This window comes from Berghia stephanieae, chromosome 2 (genome assembly GCF_034508935.2).
Source record: "Berghia stephanieae isolate SIO BIC M18660-M18661 chromosome 2, UCSD_Bste_1.3, whole genome shotgun sequence".
In the NCBI taxonomy this organism is placed as follows: domain Eukaryota; kingdom Metazoa; phylum Mollusca; class Gastropoda; order Nudibranchia; family Aeolidiidae; genus Berghia; species Berghia stephanieae.
In genome coordinates, this window is record NC_088361.1 from 73,193,392 (window position 1) to 73,221,214 (window position 27,823).

A 27,823-nucleotide genomic window follows, 5' to 3' on the forward strand; every position below is an offset into this window, starting at 1 on the left:
TGGGTTATTACACACATCGAAATATTCTGCTTATCATCTTTTTTATTTTAAATAGTTTTTCAGAAGATACACTTATACCTAAAAGGAAGAATCTGCCAGAACCCACTTATGTTAAGTGGCCCCTTTTGACAAGTTTTATACAATCCTCTATTGACTCCCATTTAATGTCTCTTATTGCTGTTCAGGAAACCATTAGGCTAATTTCTCAGACTTTAGAAAACTCCCTTGTTGCATGAGGTATTTTTTTCAGTTCATTTAAACTTCCATTCCTCTGTTAGGATACAGTCTTTGTGAAGGAACAGGTAAGATAGCTCTTAGGATAGCATTTTGCTGGACAAAGGTCACCATCTAATTTGGGCTGACCCGTCATCTTCATATAGAGTCACTCAGTCAGGCGAGACATGCAATGTATAATTGTAAAAAAATGAATTTGCTTTTAGTAGTAAGAAAATGACGCTCAAGCCTGACATAAAGAACATTTTTCAACACAATATTCACAAGTGCTGCTGAATGATAAAGTCAGCAAAGCTGTACACTTACAGAAAGCAATACATCACAATATATAATACAATATATCACAAAATTCAATAAAGCCAGTATCTTATTTTCTTTTCATTGATTTCTTGGATACAAAGGGAAATATAATGATTTGGTAAAGGGTATCATTGTCCATGATTTTCAACACTTTGCATCTGGAGTTACAAGGATGAAGTAGAATTGCTGAGCACGTTGTATTGGAGAGAACAACATTAAAGTTTTCTTGCACTTTATTACCATGAAAAGATGAACTCCAGTTATTCTAACAAAGATTTCCTTCCTATTTTTTTACGTCTATATTCTCGCTATGTCAGTACATATGCTAACCAGAAACTTAATCATCATTTATTATCAGAATTATCTCTGTCACCACCTTCAAATGACACCACTATCCTCACCACATTCTCTTACGTCACAATCGTTCCACAGGTATGTACTATGACTATGATACCAGTACCAATAGACACCATGATAGTGTCATGGCAGACCAGCTGGCTGGACACTGGTTTCTAAAGGCAACAGGATTGCAAGATGATTCGGTCGGTATAATTTCTTTATAGGCTGTATACTTTTATTGTTTCTAAATAATTACTTACAGTAATAACGGATAAACCGAAAACCTCTAATCCGATTACAAATCAAAATATTGTAATTTTTTATCAAACCACCGTTAGAAACAAATTTCTGATAACCGAACAAAATTTTGATTTCATCGTCTGTAACTCTTACAAAGAGCTCTTATCTACTGCGTTCAATAATTGTATTCATTCATCATTCGCCACCCTTCTTCTTCTTCTTCTTCTTCTTCTTCTTCTTCTTCTTCTTCTTCTTCTTCTTCTTCTTCTTCTTCTTCTTCTTCTTCTTCTTCTTCTTCTTCTTCTTCTTCTTCTTCTTCTTCTTCTTCTTCTTCTTCTTCTTCTTCTTCTTCTTCATGTTTATTAATTGATGAAGGACTTCGTTGTCTTCCTTAGTAATTCTTCTTCTTCTTCTTCCTCCTCCTCATATCTCTCTCTCTCTCTCTCTCTCTCTCTCTCTCTCTCTCTCTCTCTCTCTCTCTCTCTCTCTCTCTCTCTTCTCTTCTCTTCTCTTCTCTCTCTCTCTCTCTCTCTCTCTCTCTCTCTCTCTCTCTCTCTCTCTCTCTCTCTCTCTCTCTCTCTCTCTCAATATTTTTACACAGGATTCTTTGTAATTTAACAGAAACAGATGCATTAATGACCCTCTGCGTCAGTGGGGTGTTATGTTGGAGTGAAACATTGATTTTGAAGTTGAAATCACAAAAGATGATTTGAACTGATTTGGCCCAGTGCAGAGAATGGATGTAGTTTATTATTTTTTTATACTTTAGGCTCAGGGGTCCCGATAGCTCATTTGGTAGAGCACTCGCTTCACACGTAAAAGGACCGTGATCGATCCTGGGTGCAGTTGAGATTTTTTCTGATCCTGCTGTCCACCCAGCAGTGATTGGGTAGCTGGGTCTGTTAGATCTGGTGGAAAGTACTTTGTGATGGACTAGTGTCCTACCCAAAGGATAGCAAGTCATTGCTATTATCCGTTTCACATTAAAGAAACCATGATAAACTCCGGTTCCATGGGCCGATTGGCTCTAAATGATTACTTTAGGCTCAGCTTTTGTTTTTCTGTCGTTGGATTTTCCTTTAAATTCAACTTTGGAACTTGTTTCATTCCAGTATAACACTGAATAAAGGGGGTGATTCGCATTTACAGATATGTATTGATAAATGGATATTCTAATAGCTCAGAACACCCCATCTATCTGTCTTCGGTGCTGCCTCTGCAGATGTTGCTAAATTTAAACAGAAAATGTGTTGAAATGCGGCCGCCCCTTCATTAGATGAGCACTTATGTTAAACAGTGTTTGTAGAACGTGTGTTTTAGTCAGTTTTTGATTAGATTCGGGACTGAAATGCAAGACATATGACATAGATCCATAGATGCTAAATCGCCGGCATCAGCTCGCAGACTGGCTTTTTGTCAAGCCGGAATGAGTTTTTATCATTTTCCTGAGATGCCAAAATTCCGATATGGATCTAAAAATACATTACTATCACAACTACTACAACCACCACCTCACCACCAAATCACTATCACTATCACCACAACCACCACCACACCATCATCACTACCATTACCACGTCCACCACCACCAAATCATCATTTAGCGATGCCCCCCCCCCCTTTCCGCCACGGCATGACGCACATCACATCACTCGGCTTCGTGATCGCAAGACATTTGGTTGGCATGACCAGTCCATTAATGCCCTGGGGGTGATAGGATATCGATGACTTGGTATAAAGTAATAACATTTTCTTTGATTGAATTAATAAATATATTGTGTCTTACACTATTCATTTTGATAATAACATTTGAGATAAATTCCGGAAAATACACGGGTTCAGTAATTGTCAAATAATATCCATGGATGTTAAATCGCCGGTTTTAGCCAGCAGGCCAGCTTTTTGTCAAGCCAGTATGACACCTTGCCGGTTTTTCACTTCTACTACCACCACCTCCACATCATCATCACTACCGAGGTGGGATTTCTGACCTCCCATCATGGCAGGGAGGTGCTTACTGTGTCTTCTATCCCCTTGTATCTGTTTTCCAACATGCTTTCTGTCTTTGTCTTGGAATGAGATTACTTGGTTTTGTCCTGGTCCTGGCTGGAGTCCTGGATGGGCGTTATTGTTTTGGGAGATGATATTTTTTTCCTTGTAAATCATCTCGGTAATGTTTTATCATATTTGTTATTTTGAATGTATAATGTAAGCATTTGAGTGTATTCCTCTTTGTTGGATCTTCTGCTTGTGTCCGGAGGAGACTTCTAGGTGATCTCAAACTAAGTACATTGGTGGTATACTCTTGGAATCTACATCTTATCCTGAATTGTTCCCAGTTCCCCTTTGTCTTAAAATTTCTTGGGTGCTTTAATTGTAATTCTCTACCTTTTTACTTTCCCATTTTCTTCCTTTTTACTGGCACTGATATAATCTAATTGTGTTGCAAGCGCTGTACCACCACCACATAATCATCATCACTCACTTCCACTACTACTGCAATCACCACCATCACAACATCATCACTACCACTTCTACTGCAACCATCATCATTACCATTACAACTACAATAAGGTCAGTGAGAGACGTGAACTTTCTAGAAAATAATGGATGATAAAAGACAAAGAATGAAATGTAATAGTAGTAGTAGTAGTAGTAGTAGTTGTAGTAGTAGTAGTGATGGTGGTGATAGCAGCAGTTGTAATATTAATAGTAGGAAGTTACTATGAAACAGTATTGGGGAAAGAGTCTCTGGGGAGCGTTAGGAATGGGCAAGATGAAGAGTGTGTGGTGTGACTGTCGATTCTTCGAGAAAAGAAAAGAAAAAATATTTATAAAATAAAATTAAATTTTAAAATAAAAACAAAATCAAAAATGGTTGGGTAGCCTTGTTGTAAGCGCTGTACAATTACTTCCCCCAGCGAGTAGCACACATAATTTTGATATTTAGTCCCAGACTACGCTATTTACGCCTATTAGATCGTGTAAATTTCACCCGTTTAGTCCCTCGTTTATTCTCAGACTTTGCATGGATATAGTCTCGGACTATCGTCATAGTCTCGGTCCATGAATCAGGCCCCAGCACAGGCCAGTACTTGTCACAGCGGTGGTGTCAATTCCAAGGGTACAATCTCTCCCACTCTGCAGATGGAACTTCAGGAAGGCTAACTGCGAGGAATTCAGTTCCTATATCGAGCAGGTTTGCCCTGTTATCGCTCCCAAGTCTGAGAACAAAACCAGATTTAACAGGCTGCTGCCCCATTTTTAAAAAATGGAAATTCTACACCCCCTGCTGGACGGAGGAGTCGGAAAATCTGTACAAGGAATACCAGCAGACCTAGTCTCAAGACGTTGCTGATAGACTATTTCAATTTCTGGCACAAGGAAGGAAGCAATGGTGACAGGAGACCGTGGAAAGTCTAGACTTTACACACTCTAGCCGCCACGCTTGGTGACTGATAAAGAAATTGAATCCTGACCGGAATTTCGCAAAGGCTGCACAGGAGTGTGAGGCAGACACAAATGCCAAGAATATAAAGAACCATAGCAAACGGGTGCTAGTCAAGCGCCCATGAGGACGTCCACCTTGGCACTATGCCTTTCCACCACAGAGTATTGTGCTCCAGTGTGAGGTAGAAGCAAGAACGTTGAGACGGTAGATGTGAAACTTTGCAAGTCCATGCACATAGTGTCGGGAACACTGGAACGATGCCTAGAGAATGGGGCCCAATAATGGCAGCAATCCAGTCCCCCGATATCCAGCGGGAGATGGTTACAAATAACTGGTTTAATAACATAAAAGAGAGAGGGAATAGGGATAACCCTCTCAAGCGCATAATGGACGGTACCCCCTTTAAAAACCTAAATATGTCACGGCAACCCTTGTGAGTAGCTTCCCTGACTTTGGACAGCACTGCATATACGAGATGGAAGTCTGTTTGGACGAATTCAATCCCTTAAGGGGGTGGGGACACTGAATCTTCGAAATGGGGGAGAAGTTGCCAGGCTTTTCCACCAGCAAGAGGAGACATTGGGTGGCAGCAAATCGGCTTCAGTTGAGAACCTGCTTAACAGCACGGTCACTACATCAGTGGGGTCTTGCCACCCATCCAACATGTACCCGTTGTGGTAACGAGCCCGAAATCGCAGAGCATCTAGTTGAACGGTGCGTTGTGACAAAGCTTCCAGGCAGATTTGGGATGGTGCACTAGTGTGGTACAGAATTTGCAGATTGGGTCGATCGTCGTAATTTAGTAGTATGAGCACCATTAAAAGCTGCTGCCATCTTTAGTGTTTGAACATCCATATTATTATCAACATTTAATACATATGTAATTGTCTTCTTTCCAGGTATTTCCAACAAACAATGTATTGAAAGCCTTACAAAAAATCTATCAGAACAATGTAATGGGCTTTAGAGAGGGGAGCATGGGAGCTATCAATGGAACTCGTCCTGATGGCAGCATGGATGTGAGCTCTCCTCAGTCTGAGGAGTTTTGGGTTGGCATCACATATGCACTAGCAGCTACTATGATTCAAGAGGTAAAATGTTTAAACCTTATTTTGATTTGCTTGTCATCCTTTCTTTTTGAAGGCTGACACAAATGGTTCATAACCTAGAATTCTAGTTTTGAGGCTATCTTTTTCTTTAGGTTAGTTGACTGACTCAGTCTGACTGAATATTATTGCTGATGTGCATACCCAAAAGGAAAAGAAAAATTAAGATAAATTCCTGATAGTCTATTGTGCATTATTTAAATATACCATATACATCACATACAGTGTAATGTAGTTGGGAGGTTGCAATAGACTAAAAAAAGTAAAAAGGGAGGGATTGCTAAGAAAGAGATGACGCTTTAAATAATAATAGTAATAAATAATAATAATGGTATAGATTTATAGTGCGCCAAACATCCCTTCATCAGGAGGGCTCTGGGCGCAAAACATAGATTAACCCCTAACACAGTACACGAACAACACTAATTATACACATAATTAAAAGAAAGCCTGTCGGAATAAGAATGTTTTCAATCAACACTTGAATTCCTCTAGTGAAGACGAAGAACGTATCTCTAGTGGTAGTAAATTCCACAACCTTGGGCCAGAATGCTGAATGCGTTCACCAGCCTTCACTCGACAGCGGGGTGTTTTCAATTTGAGGTTGTTCGTTGATGGAAGCGATCGCTGTGGGTTATACCATTCAATGAGGTTTGAGAGATATGCTGGTGAGGAGCCCTCCAAGCAATGCCAAATACCCTCCCAATTCCCTTTTCTTGTGTGCGGAAATTCCTCCAAGCAGCATCTGAAATTCCTGTGAGAAAAATTTGAAGTTGGCGTCTCTGCAATATCGGATTGCAAACACATGCTATACATCTGGGTATCGTTGGCGTACATATGGTAAGTGAGAGAATGTTGCTCTAAGATTCTCACAACAGGGGAAGTGTAAAGTACAAAAAGGACTGGATCTAAAACGGATTCTTGAGGTACACCAAAATGAAGGTCACGCTCTGACGAAGTTACTTCCCCAATTAAAACTGATTGAATTCTTTGAGTAAGATATGATGCAAACCAGTTCAGAGCAGTGCCTGATATGCCGAAAGTAACTCGTAGCCTGTCGAAGTAGTATGATATTCAAACTACTGATTTCTGTTTAAGTCCTTGTATTAAACACATCATATCTTTCAAATATTTATAACAGTAAACATATACAATGCTGTCTACTGCTTTCAGCTTAGTTTGACGGGTAAATTTTGCCAGTCCCTAATACATAACTTTTGGTGAGTTACCCCTTGTGACTAAAGGGAGAATGAAAGCTTTGCCTATTTTGGTGTTTTTTCATTTAAGTTCAAATTAGCGTATTCTCTTCTATTGTTCTTACAAGAAGAGGACTTGTTATAACATAATCAGACAACTTTTCTGACAGCAATTCTTACAGTATGTAATCTTATACTTGTATTGGTTAAACACAATAAACCACTTATTAAATGCATAGATAGTATGATTATAACATGCTTGTTCATTGACTTAGGAGTTTCGTTTCCCCAACATAACCGGCAACTCGTTACCTGCCACATCTGGCAATGCTTACTGAAGGTAGGGTATTCCAATTAAAGTACAGCCTTCTGACCGCTGTGCTTCGTTTAACTTAACACCCATCTACATGACTAAGGCGTTTTCAATGACACATTGCTGGCTATCTATCTGTCGTTTATGTCCTAAATTTGATCTATTACTTATAGTAGGGTTCTCGAGGCCATTGGTGTTTCGGATCCGTGTAAAAGTTTAACTTTCTTTATAGACCAAATAAGTAGACAAAAAATAACATTTTTGTCCAATTGGAACTTGAATCGACCTTTTGGGGGGTCACAGAGAGGTCAAACATGGTGAAATTATGGTTAAATTCAGAACTCCCATAATATCAAGAATTTGATGTCTGCCGCTTCTTTCCTCCTGCCATTTCAGCGCATTCTAGGAAGAAAAGAAAAATAAAACAAAACCCCATGACATACTAAAGATACTATTTAAGATTATTTCCCACAAAAGTGTGAATTACGTAGTTTATCAAGTTACAAAAAATGTTACCATCTTAAGGCTATATAGGGTAGCTTGAGAGCTGACACAATGAACAAGTTTGTGAGCGTGCGAGTGAGTGTGTGTGTGTGTGTGTGTATGTGTGTGGGTTTAGTCTAATATGAGAAAGATTAAACATCATATTAGTTGATGGGGCTTGGATAGCTCAGTGGTAATTTTGTTTTTTTGGTTTGTTTTTTTAAGGGTTTTACGGCGCATGCAACACATTTAGGTTATATCAGCGCCAGTAAAAAGGAAGAAAATGGGATAGCAAAAAGTTCTAGAATTACAATTAAAGCACCCAAGAAAAAATCTCCCAAAACAATAACTAAGCATTTGACTGTTCCCTCCCAGCTAGGACTCCGGCCAGGGCCAGGATAAAACCAAGTAATCTCATTCCAAGACAGAGACAGAAAGCATGTTGGAAAACAGATATAAGGGGATAGAATACAGAGTATGTACCCCCCCTGCCCACTATGGGAGGTCAGTGGTAAGATTCTCTGCAAAACAACAATAACAAAACAACAACAACAACATGGAATATGCCCGTTTCTTAGGGACTGATTAAAAATGTGTGTAAAAATATAGGAGAGTTCATTTGCATATGATTTCAATAAATTTGATGAAATTTGATCAGGTCCGCTTGCTTTATCCACTTTAATATTTTTGAACAGTTTAATGACGCCTGACTGATGTCCTTGTATTCCTCTGTTCCGTGATGTTTGAGTTGCTCAGTTAGGTTGTTAATCCTGTCTGTGAAATCGTGTTTATTGAATCGAGCATAGAAGTTGTTAAGCTTATCAGTATATTCTTTTTCTGTACCCTTTTCTAACTTTAATTTTGAGTTTTGATTATCGTTCATTCCTGTGACTATTTTGATATTGTTCCACACACTTTTCATGTCATTACCTTTCAGTTTCCTCTCAATATTTTCTTTGTATATGTGTATCCTCTCTCGGATGGCTTTATTTAATTAATTTAATTTTCTTTGAACTATTTTCCTTTCCTCTTGGTCACCAGTCTTGATTACGTATTTTTTCTCATTTAACAACTCTTTTATGGCTCTTGTCAGCCAAGGTTTGTTATTTCCGAATGATTTTATTGTTTATCTTTTCGCAATGTTTTGTTCACAAAAGATTATATAGTTAGTTACGATATAACAAAGTTTAAGGTCATTTGCTGATTCAATAAAAAATATTCCAATTAGTGGAGTCGAAGCACTTCCTAAGTGCATTAGTTCAGTGATGCCAAAACTCCGGTTTCACCGGAAAAAACTCCGGTCTGGAGCAAAAAATTCCGAGCTCCGGGCAACTTCCGTCAAATTCCGGTGAGGTCAATTTGTTCCAAGGATACCCCCCCCCCCCCCCCCTTCCCAACCACCACATCATCATTATTGCCACTAGTATTACAACCATCATCGCTACCACTACTACTGCAAACCACCACCACATCATCATCACTACCACTACTACTACAACCACCACCACCACTTCATCATCAGTACCACAACTACTACTGCAACCACCACCACCACATCATCATTACTACCACTACCACAACTACCATCACCATTACAACTACCACCACTACATCATCATCACTACCACTACTACTACAACCACCACCACCACATCATCATCACTACTGCTACTACTACAACCACGACACCACATTATCACTACCATTCCTACTACACCACCACCGCCACATCATCACCACTACCACTACTACTACAACCACCACCTCATCATCACTACCACACTACTACAACCACCACAACCACATCGTCATCACTACTACTACTGCAACCACCACCACCACCACATCATCATCGCTGCAACTACCACTACAACTACCACTACCACATCATCATCACTTCCACTTCTACTACTATCACAACCATCACCACCACCACTACATCGTCATTACCACTACTACTACAACCACCACCACCACATCATCATTACCACTACTATTACAACCACCACCACCACTACATCATCACTACCACTACTACTGCAACCACCACCACCACATCATCATCACTGCAACTACCACTACTCCTACAACTAGTGCCGCGCTGAGGACTGGTCCCAAGAACCGGTCCCACGGTTCATTAGCTGGGACCGGAGGACCGGTCCCAACTTGAAAAACCGTTGGTGGTTCACTTCTTATCTTTCTATTTGAACGGTCTAGTTTCTTTACTGTCTTTTCTCTGTCATTTTCTCGGTCCTTTTGCCTAGGTCGCCCATCCCACTTAATTAATGGCACCAACCCCCTCTTGCACATGCGCCCTCTTGTGTGTGTGGTGGGGTAAGAGGGGCCGCGAGACGCCTTGGACAATTCCATTACTCGGGGTAAATTTCCTAATTTACTACACACTAATGATCGCAATGACAATGATCTATTTTGACGACATCACCCCTCTTCTCTAATGGGTTATTCTTTGAAATGAATGTGACTACTATAAGATGTGTGTTTGTGTGTATGTGTGTGTTCGTGTATGTGTTTCGAACCTAGCTGGTCCGATTTTTTTCTTTTGGCTATCTGTTGTTTCCACTCCTTTCTATCGCATTGTTGTCATTTGATGATACAATAATATTTTTATTTCGTTTGTTGTTTTAACTAATCAAATGATACAAGTTTCACATACCATAGCTTTCTTCAAAAATAACAATTATAACGTCTGTATTTTTAAAAACCACCATTAGATTATTTGGGGGGCCCGATAGCTCAGTTGATAGAGCACTCTCTTTACACGCAAGGTGCCAGAGATTGATCCAGGGTGCAGTCGAGCTTTTTTTTCTTCTGATCTCTGTCTATTCAGCAGTGAATGGGTAGCTGGGTTTGTTAGATCTGGCGAAAAGTACTTTGGGATAGACAGCGTCCTATCCAAAGACAGAATTATTTTTTTATTAAAAAAGAAACAAAAAACGTTAGCTTTTATATAGAGCAATATCCACTAAATGTGCTCAAAGCGCTTTACAACGGGTCCCTGACTAATAGCAACACGTAACATGTAGAACGAGACATGGCGCCTGTTAGGCGATGTTACAATTTTTTCCAACAGAGACAACAATGTTGACGACCAGGTACTCATTTTACACCTGAGTACGATGATAGGATGTGAGTAAAGAGTCTTTCAAGGACTAAACTAGGCGCCGAGCGAGGCTCGAACCCAGGACCTTCCGATCCGAAAGCGAGTGTCATACCACAAGACCACATAGCCGCACGAAAAGAGAACAGAGGAATGGAGACAACAACAACCCCCCCCCCCCCCCCCCCCCCCAAAGAAAATAATTTTAAAAATCAAAACAAACTCTTCCCACTTCCCATACTTTTGGTCCAGCATGTCACAGACACAAAATATTAACAATCCCTTTTCCTTTCACTCCCTAACATTGACCCAACCCGCTCCATTAATCTTCGCAGACACACACACACACCCACACGCACACACAAACACATGCTTAATGGATAGTGTTATAGCACTATTTTCATGTTTTGAGGCAAAACGCCTTCTCCGCTCTCACTTACACTTAGCGGTTCGACAGCCATCAATTGCAGGACCGGTTCCTATCGTATGGCGGTCCCAAGGACGCCTTGTGATTGGCCAATGTCGAAAAAGAACAGGTTCATTGACGGTCCCACGATCCTTGTGAATGGCCAATGTCGAAAAAGAACCGGTTCGAACCGGCCCTTGCGGTTCACATTTCCAAGGGACCGTAGAACCGGCGGTCCTAAACATGCTTGGGACCGCTCCGCAGTACCTACAACCACCATTACCACATCATCATCACTACCACTACTACTACAACCACCACCACCACATCATCATTACCACTAGTACTACAACCACCACCACCACCACATCATCACTACCACTACTACTACAACCACCACCACCACCACATCATCATTACCACTACTACTACAACCACCACCACCACATCATCACTACCACTACTACTACAACCACCACCACCACATCATCATTACCACTACTATTACAACCACCACCACCACCACATCATCACTACCACTACTACTGCAATCACCACTACCACATCATCATCACTACCACAATTACTACAACCACCATCACCACCACATCATCACTACCACTACTACTACAACCACCACCACCACCACATCATCATTACCACTACTGCTACAACGACCACCACCACATCATCATTACCACTACTACTACAATCACCACCACCACATCATTACCACTACTACAACACCATCACCACATCATCATCACTACCTCTAATACTACAACCACCACTACCACATCATCATCACTACCACTACTACTACAACCACCACTACCACATCATCATCACTACCATTTATACTACAACCACCATCACCACCACATCATCATCACTACTACCACTACTACAACCACCACCACATCATCATCACTACCACCACTACTACAGCAACCACCAAATCATCATCACTACCACTGCTACTACAAGCACCACCAACACCTCATCTTCATCACTACCACCAACCACTACTAATACTACTACAACCACATCATCATCACTACCACTGCTATTACAACATCCACCACCACATCATCATCACTAACACTGCTACTACTACAACCACCACAACCACATAGTCATCACTACCACTACTACTACTATACTACTTCTGCTAAATCAACTACTACTACTACTACTACTACTACTACTACTACTACTACTACTACTACTACTACTACTACTACTACTACTACTACTACTACAAACACCACTACCACATCATTATCATCACGACCACAACTACTGCAACCACTATACCACCACCACATCATCATCACTACCACTGCTACAACAACCACCACCACCACATCATCATCACTAACACTACTACTACAACCACCACAACCACATTGTCATCACTACCACTACTACTACTACTACTACTACTACTACTACTACTACTACTACTACTACTACTACTACTACTACTACTACTACTACTACTACTACTATACTATTACAGACCTGCCGTTCATACCGATTAATCGGTATCATACCGATTTGCAAGACCTTTTTTTCGTATTTACCGATTTCCCGATTTACTTGCCGATCGTACCGATTTCCCGATCTGCATGCCGATCGTACCGATTTCACCAAGTGACCAAGGGCCCGCAGCCCTCCACCCCTCTCTTTTACGTTTACTTTGTGCTTTACGTTGCACGTTAAAATTTTCAAGTCTCGTGAACTTTGACCTGTCCCGCGATACCTCGATAGATCACATGACGTAGCGAGCCTCTTTGTGATGCCCTCACACAGATAGAAAACACACACGGCGCGTTATTTAGTTTTCATTTCCTTACTTTGTGAAGCGACAGCGAGCTGTACTGGTAAACCACCGCGGTCCCTGGCTTCTGACTCGTTACCAAGTGCCACCATCTTTAAATAAGTTAGTAGTCTGATTGCCAGATTGGCGTTGTGCGTGCCATTTTGGGTGTTGGGGAAAAATAAGGGGGGGGGGGGGGGAGGTTGTGACGCTTTGGTTAGTTTGAGTGACAAGTGTCAAATTGTGACACTTGGGATCGACCAAAAAGTTAAGGAGGCTATTAAAGCCTTATGTTTTCTCAATAAATATTGTTTCTTATGCTTCGACCTCTAATTTTACGTCTCATACTGATTTTTTGCCCCAGCCCAGATACTGATTTTTTTACAATGTCATACTGATTTCCTTTTTCGTGAAGTGGCAGGTCTGCTATTACTGCTAAATCCACTACTACTACTTCTACTACTAATACTACTACTACTACTACTACTACAAACACCACTACCACATCATCATCATCACTACCTCTACAACCACCAGCACCACATCATCGTCACGACCACTACTACAACAATAAAACCACCACATCATCACTACCACTGCAACCACCACCACCACCACATCATCATTACCACTACTACTACTACAACCACCACCACCACATTATCATCACTGCCACAACTACTACTACAACCACCACCACACCATCATCATCACTACCACTACTACTACAACCACCACCACCACATCATCATTACCACTACTATTACAACCACCACCACCAGTACATCATCACTACCACTACTACTGCATCACCACTACCACATCATCATCACTACCACAACTACTACAACCACCATCACCACCACATCATCACTACCACTACTACTACAACCACCACCACCACCACATCATCACTACCACTACTACTACAACCACCACCACCACCACATCATCATTACCACTACTGCTACAACGACCACCACCACATCATCATTACCACTACTACTACAATCACCACCACCACATCATTACCACTACTACAACCACCATCACCACATCATCATCACTACCTCTAATACTACAACCACCACTACCACATCATCATCACTACCACTACTACTACAACCACCACTACCACATCATCATCACTACCATTTATACTACAACCACCATCACCACCACATCATCATCACTATTACCACTACCACATCATTATCATCACGACCACAACTACTACAACCACTATACCACCACCACATCATCATCACTACAACTACTACTTCAACCACCATATCATCATCACTACCACTACTACTACAACCATCACTACCACTACTACTACAACAACCACTATCACATCATCATCACGACCACTATTACTACAACCACTAACACCACATCATCCTCACTACCACCAGTACTACAATCTCTACCATTAGGTTTTGGCACTTTACTTCATTTAAAATAAGGAAACTTTGGGATTGTATTTGGCAATGTGTTTATGTATCATAATATAATTCTAATCAGTTATCTATTTAGAACTATACAATATGTAAACACAATGCCAAGTACCATCCCAATTCCTTTTTCTTGTGTGCGGAAATTCCTCTTTCAGCATTGAAATTCCTACGAGTGGTGTCTGAAACTCCTGTGAACCAAATTTAAAGTTGGCGTCTCTGATTAGTTGCATCGCTGTCCCATTCCTGAATTTTTTTTTTGAACGATTGGGACAGCAGATATCAATTTTGTTTTTATTTAGGTATCATAAGAACCATTTTGTGATCGGATGCACCAAGAGGGGCCAGTTAACGAGAAGAATGTCTGTTTTGAATGTTTGAACAAATAAGATCGATTGTGCGTTCGTTTCTAGTGGCACAAGTGATATGTTGTTGTAGGGGGAAAGAGTTATCAAGAGGAGCATGATTGAAGTCTCCTGTCACCAGGACTATGCTATCGGGTGATGATGTCAATTGATACTCCAGTGCTGTCGGTCCATTTGCATTTGGTGGAATATAGACGATATTGATAAAAATCTTAGTAAATTCCCATGGCAAATAATATGGCCTGACTGACACGGTAAGCAATTCAAGGTTCGGTGTGCTGGTTTTTTTTGTGACAATGACATTGTTTGAATGGCACCACCTTTCATTTAGATAAAACACACACACCACCACCTCATGCTCAAAGCACTTTATAAGGGGTCCCTAGCCAACAGCAGCTCTCTTTAAAATTCAACCTGACAAAAACCGACCATAGCCAAATATTCATAGGCAGGGTAGTCAAGACAAGACTTAGTTAAGTAAAATCCAATCGCTGTGAAGGAAATGACAGGCCTGTCAGTTCTGATGATTGTTTTCAGCTTTGATTTTTATCAATTTGCCGATGAAAAATAAAAATAAATGTTATAGAAGTTGCGATTTGGATCATTATTTCCTCCAACAATAACCGAAAACTATCACAGCCAGCTCAGCCCAGCAACAACCTAGAGAAAAAATGCAACTGTAGGACCAAGGCAACATGCCCACTAAACGGCAATTGCCTGACCCAAAACGTAATTTATCAAGCCACAGTTACACGACCAGACACACCAAAACAAGAAACATACATTGACCTCACCGAGTGTTCATTCAAAACCAGATACAACCTGCATACATCTTCCTTCAGAAACATACACAAACGACATTCTACTACACTAAGCGAACACATTTGGAACCTCAAAGAAAAAAATATACAACACAGCATCACATGGAAAATCATCTCCAGTGCACAGTCGTACTCCCCCTCTTCTAAGATTTGCAACCTCTGCTTGGAAGAAAAATTCATCATCATCACTAAACTGAACATAGCAACACTCAACAGAAGAAACGAACTAACATCCTCATGCAGACATAGAAACAAACACCTTTTATGTAATTACGAACCCCCATAAACACGAATCTAGAAAAATATGAAAACACAACAATCTACGTTCACTTCCACTTCCTGATGAGAGCAACGCTCGATAACAATGTTGTAGAAGTCAATCTATCTTAATTATCTTTCAAATGTTTATATATATATATATAAACTGTACCTGATTATGTTGTGGTAAACTTAAGAATTAATTATTATTATAAAATCTATATATTATTGAATTTTAAAACAAAAAACAATTGTCTGTTTAGCATTTTAAGGCATATTGCCTATTCACTCTGCATATTGATATAATACTTAAGTGTAATTCAATTCTACAAAAATGCAGTCTGGTTGCTGATGTGAATAAATCCAATTTCTTCTTCTGTCTTAAGTTTTTCTGACAACATGATTTTCGAACCATTGTGCTAACAGTCCTATACAAAAACTTTTAAAAATCCCTCGAGTCCATAAACTGGATGGTGCTTTTTCTTGAAAAGTCTGCCTATACACTGCATTTTTCTCTTTAATGAAAAGCCTAAAAATCATATTGAAACTAACCATTGAGTTTGTGACTGTCTGCATGAGAGTGGGTATGTGTGTGTTTGAATGTGAAAGCGAATAGTAATAATAATAATAGTAGTAGTAATAGTAGTAGCAGTAGTTGTAATAGTATTGCACCACTGCTCTTTCCAGAGACCCTGTTGTCATCTTGAATTTGAATCTCACTCAGCTACTAGTACTAGAAGTAGAAGATAGTTCTCATTACAGAGAAACCACCCTGTGTTGTTTTTTCATTGTCCAAATGACAGCCCATCATCTTAAGCGAAGAGAATTCTTTTTAAAAACTACTATCAGTATAAAAAGTAAAGAATATAAAGTTGACATGCACACCATATCCCACACTTACACACCTCGTCTTACCGCAAACTGATGATGTCGTGATCATAGCAAACTAGACTCCGAGCTAAGGTCGTAACCCAACCTTTCCTTACCACCAGGCTGATCTTAAATCCGATAGAATAAGTGGTAGATATAATAATGATTTATGGATAAATGAGTAAAACGTACTTTCTGATTCGATACTCGCCTGTAATGAAATATTTCTCAAGAACTAGATAGATTTAGAATTTAGATTAGTGGGGTGATGAAATGAATCAGCGGATTATCCGAGAAAGGCTGGTTTCGGTTAACTTTGCCTTTGACCATGTGTCTGTAGCGATTAAGTAATTCGAAGGAAGTTTGTTTTCCTTTCTTCGATCTGTAACTACATTAAAGATAGCAGCAAACATGTGAATTGTTTGCAGACAAGTTTAAAAAAAAGAGACAGAGGGTAGAGGATGGTTACCCACAAGTGCTTTTATTGTTTTTCTACCTCCGCCCCAACTGCACAACCAGTTTGCGCATCCAGCTGGGCGTCTCCAATTGTTTATATGTGTAGTGATGACTCTCTCACACTCACTGCATCATCATAGCGCAGAGACGCCAACTTAAAATTTGGCTCACAGGAATTTCAGACACCACTCGTAGGAATTTCAATGCTGAAAGAGGAATTTCCACACACAAGAAAAGGGAATCGTGATGGTATTTGGCACTGTGTTTACATATTGTGTAGTTCTAAATAGATAACTGTTTAGAATTATATTATGATCTATAAACACAATGCCAAATACAATTCCGAAGTTTCCTTATTTCAAATGAAGTAAAGCTCCAAAACCTAATGGTAGTGATTGTACCGGTGGTAGTGAGGATGATGTGGTGGTGGTGGTTGTAGTAGTTGTAGTGATGATGATGTGGTGGTGGTGTAGTTGTAGTAGTAGTGGTAGTGATGATGATGTGGTTGTGGTGGTTGTAGTTGTAATAGTAGTGATAGTGATGATGATGTGGTGGTGGTTGTAGTAGTAGTGGTAGTGATGAAGATGTGGTGGTGATGATTATAGTAGTAGTGGTAATAATAATGATATGGTGGTGGCGGTGGTGGTTTAAGTAGTAGTGGTTGTGATGATGATGTGGTGGTGGTGATTGTAGTAGTAGTGGTCGTGATGATGATATGGTGGTGGTGGTGGTTGCAGTAGTAGTGGTAGTGATGATGATGTGGTGGTGGTGGTGTAGTAGTAGTGGTAGTGATAATGATGTGGTGCTGGTGGTTGTAATAGTAGTGGTAGTGATGATGTTATGTTGGTGGTTGTAGTAGTAGAGGTAGTGATGATGATGTGGTGGTGGTGGTGGTTCTAATAGTGGTGGAAGTGATGGTTGTAGTAGTAGTGGTGGTAGTGATGTTGATGGAGTGGTGGTGGTTGTAGTAGTGGTAGTGATGATGATGTGGTGGTGGTGTAGTGGTAGTGATAATGATGTGGTGATGGTGGTTGTAGTAGTAGTGGTAGTGATGATGGTGGTTGTAGTAGTAGTGACAGTGATGATGTGGTGGTTGTAAATCACATTATACTGGCAATTTGCACCCGCAAATATCAGGGCGATCCGCAAATTTTGGGGGAAAAAGAAGTGAAAACAAAATAACGAAAAAAAAAGTGCGAAACTTGAGAAATGTTGCAGCTTTGCCTGGGCCCGAACAAAGGGAAGCTACTCTCTACGGATAATGATCCTTTAAAATCTTTGTAACAACGCTATTCACAGTCATTTCATTTCTCAAGTCAAATAAATGTAAAAAATTGTCTTTTATATATATTTTTTTCTGAATCGCGTGTTAATGTTTACTGAAACGCTTAGTTGTCCTCGCAAATTTTAGGGCAAATTTCTTGCCAAATTTTGGGGGGGGTTTTTGGCAAATTTTGGCAAATTTTAGGTCCCAATTTAGCAAAAAATGCAGATGACAGATTATAGGTTATTATAATACATGATTACACACATTCTCAACGGCATGGCTATATTAGAAATATTCATTATTATGTTAGTATTGTAAAAAGCAGTAGGTCCTGATAATGTTGCCCACATTGAGAGATTCATGGTAAACAGATAAAAACTTTATATGTGTGTATTTTAACTAAATTCATAACATTTTGATAAAACGCCTTATGTATCAAAATCATAAAAATCATAGATTCTTTAGCAAATCGACCTATTTGATATTGAATATAAGGATTTAGTCGGAGAATTTGTATACCAATATTGGATTATAGCAACTCAGCCTGCATTTTTAGATTAAATATTTGCAACAATCAAAAATTCAAGGTGAGCGATTTTAATAATAGCTTTAGATGAATTTGCTGGGAAAAAATTTAGTTCATTAATATTTAGTAAAAGAATAATTATATGAATTTAGTTTAATTTAGATCAAAATATGCTCCATCTCTATATCACTATATCTTCTCTTCTATAGTTCTTGCAAGAACGGGACTTGCCATAATATAATCAGACAACTTTTCTGACATCGCTCTCACATCACGCAATGTTATACTTGTATTGGTTAAATACAACCTATTATCAAATGCATAGTATTATTATAACATGCATCTTCATTGAGTTTTGTTTCCCCTATATAGCCCATGAATCTTTACCTGCCATACCTGGGGCCTTTGTCATGAACGCAAATTAGCGCTTTGTCTCTGACTTTGGTCAATGACTTGAAAACATCGGATTTCATGTGAGCTGACTAAACAAGTCCGAGACTAAATTCACTTCACCTTCGGACTAAGTTTGGCCAAGTTTTAGTCATTTGCTGAGGCAAGACTTCATGCTTTATTTAGTCTGAGACTAGTTACTAGGAGATGTCATAGCGTCAACAAGATAACAGCTATTTTTAGATTGAGTGTGCTTCAATTCGGAAAGAAAATACGTCTTCGTGGGGTTCCTGACCTCCCATAGTGGGCAGGGAGGTACTTACTGTGTCTTCTATCCCCCTATATCTGTTTTCCAACTTGCTTTCTGTCTTTGTCTTGGAATGAGATTACTTAGTTTTGTCCTGGCCCCGGCATGTTGGCCTTACTGAGAGGGAAACAGTCAAATGCATAGTTATTGTTTTGGGAGATGATATTTTTTTCCTTGTAAATTTATTATATATTATTATATTTGTTATGTTTAATGTATAATGAAATGTAAGCATTTGAGTGTATTTCTCTTTGTTGGATCTTGTGCTTGTGTCTAGGTGAGACTTATAGGTGATTCCAGACTAAGTACACTGATGGTATGCTCTTGGAATCTACATCTGATCCCTATTTGTTCCCAGTTCCCCTTTGTCTTCCTTTCTCTTGGGTGCTTTAATTGTAATTCTGGAACTTTCTACTATCCCATTTTCTTCCTTTTTACTGGCGCTGATATAGCCTAAATGTGTTGCAAGCGCTGTAAAACCCTTAAAAACAAAAGCAAAAAACAACAAAGAAAATACGTCGGTTACGAAAGGGTTTGCGTCAAAGAACAACCCAGAAAAAACATTATTAGAAAGTATAATAGAGACAAAAGTTATTCTCTTGACATTGCAATTGACTGAAATAATGTGATATTTAATCAGAACACAGTTTCGCTTTTGTGTAAATATTTGGGGTTTTTGTTTTGTTTTTTTTTTGGTTCAATTCTCAAGGAAACTGCCATTGGCCTAAATAGAGAATTGACAGTCGACGATGGACATCATTGCAGTCTATAACATTTGACGTGTGTCGCTAATTTTTCAGTTTATAAATCTTTTGCGTTGTAAGTATGAAGGCATGTGTATCTTTCCTATCTTCATGTAGTAAAGAGGTGATGATACCCGCACAAAATAGTTTTCCTCTACACTGAAGTCTGCCATTTTCGTTTGGGGGAAAGGTCTTCTCGATTTGAGTCTTGTTGAAGGTGCCCCCTTTATGATTATTTTTATGGAAGTATTGTCTGTGGCTTCGTCAAATCTTGCATGCACCTTTTGATTAGCGTCTTGTCGTCTAAGACTTGGTGGTGCGATGCCGCTCAGTGTTGGGAGCCACTGAGTTGGAGTTGACTTGAGACATCCTGTTATAATTCTCATTGATTCTCTTAATCGGATATCAATGCGGTTTACATGTGGGCTGCTCATCCAAACAGGAGCACAGTATTCTCCCACACTATAGCACAGTGCCAAAGCAGACGTTCTCAGTACCTGTGGTGAGGCTCCCCAGGTGGTACTTGCGAGTTTTCTCACAAGGCTGTTTCTTTTTGCGATTTTATTTGCAGTTCCCTCAATGTGTTTGCGATAATTTAGTTGTCTGTCCAAAGTATTGCCAAGGTATTTAGGATTGGGGTCTGAAGTAATATTGAGTTACCGGCTGTGATCTTCTTGTTGGCTCTCGATTATTCAAGTGGAAGTTTGTGGATACTGATTTGGTGGTATTCATTTTTAGGTACCACCTATCAAAGTATTGTTTCAGGTGGGTGGTGTCTTTGCTTTGAACTTCTTCAATCTCTTTCCAGTTTTTCGGTTGATAGGCTAAGGTCCAGTCATCAGCATATCCAAGTTTGAGTGCTTCACAGTCTGGCATGTCGGAGATATAAACATTGAAGAAAGGTGGTGCCAAAACTGAACCTTATACAACGCAGTTGTCCAAACCAAAAATTATTGATGATCAAACCTCCACCAGTTTCATCTATAAATTCTAATGATAAAAATGGATCTATCAAGGTTAAACAGATATCAAACAAAGATGAGAATGGTGAAACGTGTAATGATAACAAATATCTTCTTCGAAAATCGGTTCTGGACGACGTCGTTAGTCAATTGAATATAGGATCCTTGTTTCTCAAGAAGACCCCATCATCAGATTCAGAATGTCCGCCAACGAACGCATAGGAGTCTCGAACCTGGCCATCGATGTCGTTTGCAACCACGCCATTAACATCTCATCTGTCTTTCAGAACACTATCAGCCATTGCTCCACGTCTACATCCAATGCGAAAATTCTGAGTGTGTATTTGGCGAACTTCGGGATTTGGCGTCACTCGTAAGCGGCGTTAGAGTGTAGGGCGTAATCTGCTTTAGGTTAGAATTAAATAAATTCGGAGTCATGGCCAAATGTGACCCACAGCTCCCAACTGGTTTTATGTCGGTTTGAACGTAAGATAAGATGCTGATAAGAAAAAAATATTTGGTTGATTGGAGCTAGTTTGTTGGCCAACTTAAGTTGATTTTTAAACCATTTCTTTATTAGATGTCACTTGTATGTATGACACACTTTTTTCATGAGTACTTTTCATGGTGTTTTGAGGTTTGTATCAAATTCGGCATGTAAGCGAGGAATATAATATTTTACATGTTCTCATTTGTTCATACTTTCACTATTAGTATTAGTTACAAAGATTGTTTTAAATAAAAGCAAAATTGAATCAAAATCTTTAATAAGGAGACATTCAATCAGAAAATGAAATGCTTTTATGAATATAAACTTCATTAGTCGGTTATTTCCTTTTACAAATCATTGAAATATGTCCTTTATTTTCTGTAATGATCCTGTCATTGATTATATCTAAGAGGTATTAATTGCGAAAAAAAAGAATTATTAAATTAGCAAGAAAACAAAAGGTTATTTCTTTTTTTTTTCTATTTGGTTAGAATGAACAATTTATCTGGTAAACAGTTTCTATTTTAGGGTATGCCTTTTTGTTTTGTTTTGTTTTAGGTGACAACGACCATTCCATTTTCACGAATTCCTTCAAAATAGATAAACAGAAAAATTCCTAATTTTGGTACTGTAAATCATCTATGAGTTCCGATCCTTGCCAGTGATCGATTTTAATATAGCTGCAATAAGCAAAATCCTTTTCTATTGTTTTAAAATTCATGGAAAAATATTTTTAATTAAGACATTGATTCAGAGGTTCATACAAACGTTTACAGCTGTGCATTGAGGGACAGCTGAGAACACGCGCCACTTATTAAAAATCTGACTATAGTAAAAAAGTAAAATTCTATAGGGGGTTGTGGTCTAATCGAACTCCGAGGAGATATGGTTAATCTTTTGTGAATGATTCATGATATGATTTAATGTTATCGTCGTTGACTTCAGTGGCTTTATTCCACAGCATCCTGTATGACGACAAAGTGTATGATAAATCTCGTTTAACCGAGCCTTCATTAAGACATATCCATGCATACATACTGACGTGGAATATGTACACAGTTTATCTTCTTCCATGAATCGGGCTATAATTGTGGGCAAGATAATTTTGTATTTTATTTTTATTGAAGTGATTTGACTGGTTGTTTTCAGCTCAAGTATATTATTGCGAAGTAAACTATACAACCCGATATTTTCAAAGGTTTCCTTTATTATCATATGGTGCGAAAAGAAAAACGTAAAAAATTGTGACGCCATTTTAATACAAAGTAGAAATCAGAGATATACGAAAATTTACGAGCAACAAGAACAAAACCTTAAGTTAATGACTGTCAGGTTTAATATTTAAAATGCTCTACTGGTTAAGAAATTATGTCGGTTATACCAAAGTCGTATAATAAATAATCACAATGTCTTGAAGGGGTCTCTCTCTCTCTCTCTGGGTGGGGATCCTGACCTCCCATAGTGGGCAGGGAGGTACATACTGTGTCTTCTATCCCCTTATATCTGTTTTCCAACATGCTTTCTGTCCTTGTCTTGGAATGAGGTTACTTGGTTTTGTCCTGGCCCTGGTTGGAGTCCTGGCTGGGAGGGAAACAGTCATATGCATAGTTATTGTTTTGGGAGATGATATTTTTTTCCTTGTAAATCATCTCTCTGTTATGTATTATTATATTTATCATTTTTAATGTATAGTGTAAGCATTTGAGTGTGTTCCTCTTTGTTGGATTTTGTGCTTGTGTCCAGATGAGACTTATAGGTGATCTCAAATTAAGTACATGATAGTGTGCTCTTGGAATCTACATCTGATCCCTATTTGTTCCTAGTTCCCCTTTGTCTTACTTTTTCTTGGGTGCTTTAATTGTAATTCTAGAACTTTTTACTATCCCATTTTCTTCCTTTTTACTGGCGCTGATATGACCTTAATGTGTTGCAAGCGCCGTAAAACCCTTAAAAACAAACAAATCTCTCTCTCTCTCTCTCTCTCTCTCTCTCTCTCTCTCTCTCTCTCTCTCTCTCTCTCTCTCTCTCTCTCTCTCTCTCTCTCTCTCTCTCTCTGAGTGGTGGGAGGGGCATGGTATTATTACAAAGCCTAAAAGGCCCCAACAAAATACGATTAAAAAAAGAACCAAAAAAATGGCCTCCTCAACACAACAATAGTACAGGAAACAGTTCCATATTATATGAAAATACGGTTTTACTCAGGAGGCCAAAGTCATCGTCTGTCTTGACAAAATTGAATTTTAAAAAAGAAGAGAACAGAGATTGCAAGTTATTGGCCAGCCACCCAAACACTATCAAGAAATAAAATGAGGCCAAAGTCATCGTCTGTCTTGACAAAATTGAATTTTAAAAAAGAAGAGAACAGAGATTGCAAGTTATTGGCCAGCCACCCAAACACTATCAAGAAATAAAATTACAAATATCGTTAGTTGTGCGTCATCAAACCAAAATGGTTTAGTGTGTTGTCGGCATGGAAAAAAAAAAAAAACCTGTCTATAACGGAAAATTTTCCTAGTGCCCATTCGATTCTGTCTTACACAGGTTGGGCTGTATAATAAAACATTCTGGGTCATTTCGAGATAAGCGTGATATTGATATAAGCATAAATGATAATATATCCACTCTGCACTGCATTCATCACTACAGCCACCACCACCACAATTACAACTACCAGTACTTCATTATCACCATCAATTATTTGTAATTTAATAAAATATAATTATCAATATTTTTATGCATAGTAATATCACCAATTTTACTAGATATTATATTGATGATAGCATTGAAAACAATGGTTTTTGTTGTAAATCATGAGTGTCATCTACTATAATATGGTCATAAACATATACACTTCAACACGTTTTCCTCGCGTTCCTCGAGACCTGCAAAAACGGTCGAAGAAACTGTAGTTCAAGGAAACCGTACATTTCCATGAAGTCTGGTTGATGGGGGGGGGGGGGGGGAAGCAATGGGCTCAACGGTATGGTCTTTGCTTCGTACTGGAAAGATAACTAGTTTAAACATCCACGTGTTATGTGGCTGTCAACAAGTCACCTCTCCTTAATATAATTTGCTGCACTGTGCTGCGGCTGACACCTGGGTTATTCCAGTCTTCCTTTTGAGTAAACCCTAAGAGAAATGGAAAGAGGGAACTTTATATTTACTTTGTTGATATTTTGCAAAGGTGTATATCTGTGTGTGCGTTCTTTGTGTTGGTTGGGTATTATCGTATCATAACATTCATTTTCCATTAGCACATCATAGCGCGTGGTATTGAAATTGGAACTTACGGCGAAGTGAAATGAATTAGCAGAGAGGTGTCTATTATATGAAAAAGCAATGGGGTGTGTGAGTAGCTGTTTGTGTCTACATGTGTGTTATACTGCTTACTCACACATGCAGTGTAAATAGATACACACAATACACATAAGGGACGCATTTTTAAAAACAAACCACAAATTTTAATTGTTTAATTAATTTTTTTTTTACCTTTGGCTGGGTGAAATTAGTTCGAGGAAATCATGTTTGAGGTAAAAATTAGTTCGAGGAAGGAATGGAATAATAACAAAGAATAATAAGAAAAAAATTCAGGACATTTGAATTAGTTCGAGGAAACCGTGTGTACGAGGAAACCGTGCTGGAGTGTAGTATAGTATCTGTGCCCCCTGTCCATCCTTAAAGTTTGAATCAACTTTTTCCTCAGAAACCAGGATTTTCGATTCCCACCTGTGTAATTATTTTTATCTTTGTCCCAAACAACACATTATTATTTCTTTACAGGGTATGTTGGAGGAAGGATTCAGAACAGCACATGGAGCTCATCACGTATGTTGGGACTTGATGGGTCTTCATTTCCAAACACCAGAGGCCTATACAGCAAATCTGAACTACAGATCATTAGCCTACATGCGTCCCTTAGCCATTTGGGCCATTCAATGGGCCGTTGAAAGATTTCACCCATACCTACTTGTGTATTCAGTGCCAGATCAGAACAAGGAAGTGACAAAAGAGGAAGAACTAAAAGGTGTTTTCAATAATGGTACAAATAATAACTCTTACTCTGCAGAAGTAGCAGCCAGTGATAATGTATGCAATGATTCAAAAGTTTCCAAGTCTTGAAAATACTCAAGATGATAAATCTAGTGATTGTGATACTAAGCTGCTAGAATCTGTGAACTGTAAAAAGTAAGATACAAAAATGAATATACTATCTTCAAAAAAGAACAAAATACCAAACACAGTTTTTTAGTGATGTATTTATGTTTTTATTGTTTGTTTTTTATGTTGGCCGAAGAAGGGTTTTGAGCCCGAAACGTTCAGTGTTTGGTATTTTGTTCATTTTTTAAGCTTTTTTATTCATTTTTGTTTATTACTTTAAAACCAGTGGTTGTATTGGTTGAGCAAATAATCACAATATAATTTATTAGAATTTCAATTTAAGTAAAGAAGAAAAATACCACTATATAAACAGTGTACAAAGAAAAATGCTGTAAAGCAATGCATACAAAAAATTATCAAAATGTGAGAATCTTATTACTATATTAGCTGTCAACCTTATAAGCACATGTTATTGCTATCATAATTTATGTTGTTGAAAGCCTTTTGCTAGTTGTTTATATTCAAACAATGCAGTTCGCTCATAAATATTACCTTGTGTGTCCTGTGCATTAGTTTGCTGACCTCTCGCTACCCCAAAATAGGTTTGTTTGCATTGATAATGCATTACTAAACTGATGTGACTGTGATATCTGTGACTGCCCTTCTTTTGTCATATTTGATTTGTTGTATTTTTGTTAATTTGTGTTGTTTTTTAAATTTGTTTTTAGGAATGGTAGTGGTGGTGGGGAGGGGGTGGGTGGCTTCATGTGTTCTGGCAAATTTTTTTTCAATTATTTGGATCGTAAAAAGAGAGAAGCATATAATCAATGCCTTGCGGGTATTTAAGAGAGATATGGTATCTGGAAAAAAAAAAGTCAAGTTTCTTTTTTAGATGTTAACAAAAAGTGAAATGAAATATTAATTTTTTAATTAAAGAGAACAGACCCAAAATATAATATACTAAATCCAAAACCTTTATAAGGAGATAAAACTATCAAAAGAATAACTAAACCAAGTACAAAGGTATCAAATAAAAACAGAGTAATTGTTTCTTCAAAGAATGTATAAAAAGTCAAATATGGTCGGACCGAAATATTAGTTGTTTTTACTTTGATTTTATATGCAGCCTTGTGATTTTTTTAACTTTAGTTCAGCTACTTCTACAAAAGTAAAATGTTTATTTGTATTTATCTTGATACAATTTAGCACAATGTAAATTAAGTATGTGTTGTTATTCTTATATTCATCTATTGGTTTAATTCTCTAGAATGTTCAGAATTCTGCCGTCTAATTTTTTAATATATACAATTATAAATTATTATATAATCTTTGCAGCAATTTTCCAATGTCAAAATTCACATAAAGGTTGTGATCTTAATATGCTCATCTCTTACTTTTTTATATATATCGCTTCAATTGCCATTATGAATTTCAATTTCATTTTTATTTTTTTTCTTTTTTTTGGACTATTCCGTACATTACATATGCAATTAGTTTACCTATAACTACTTTCTGTCAAAAGTCTAATTGCCAAAGATGTCATCCATGACATAAAGACCTATCCATATAGAATATGTGAGATGATATTGCAAAACTATTGGGTGTAGCGCGAGCTGGTTTTGAGATCCAAGGAAATAAAGGTGAAAAATCATTATCATTATGATTTTCTCTTTTTCAGTTCATCATTTTTAGCATCCATCCAACTACATTCTCACAAAGGGATTTTATAATTTTAAGTTCATAAATATTTTATTAATTTTTTTTTCCCGAGCTCTATCGATGCGAAATTGACCTAAAGTCTGCCT

General features: G+C 38.3%; 1 protein-coding gene across 1 annotated transcript in view; it reads left to right on the forward strand.

The window, feature by feature from the left end:
* Positions 1-26,405, forward strand: part of LOC144965498 (non-lysosomal glucosylceramidase-like) — a 145,083-nt gene extending 118,678 nt beyond the window's left edge. The window contains 3 exon segments of the mRNA XM_078900897.1: positions 967-1,076; positions 5,464-5,655; positions 25,701-26,405. Of these exon segments, the coding sequence (XP_078757023.1) occupies positions 967-1,076; positions 5,464-5,655; positions 25,701-26,039 (641 nt within the window). The 3' untranslated portion in view covers positions 26,040-26,405.
* Positions 26,406-27,823: the final 1,418 nt, after the last annotated feature.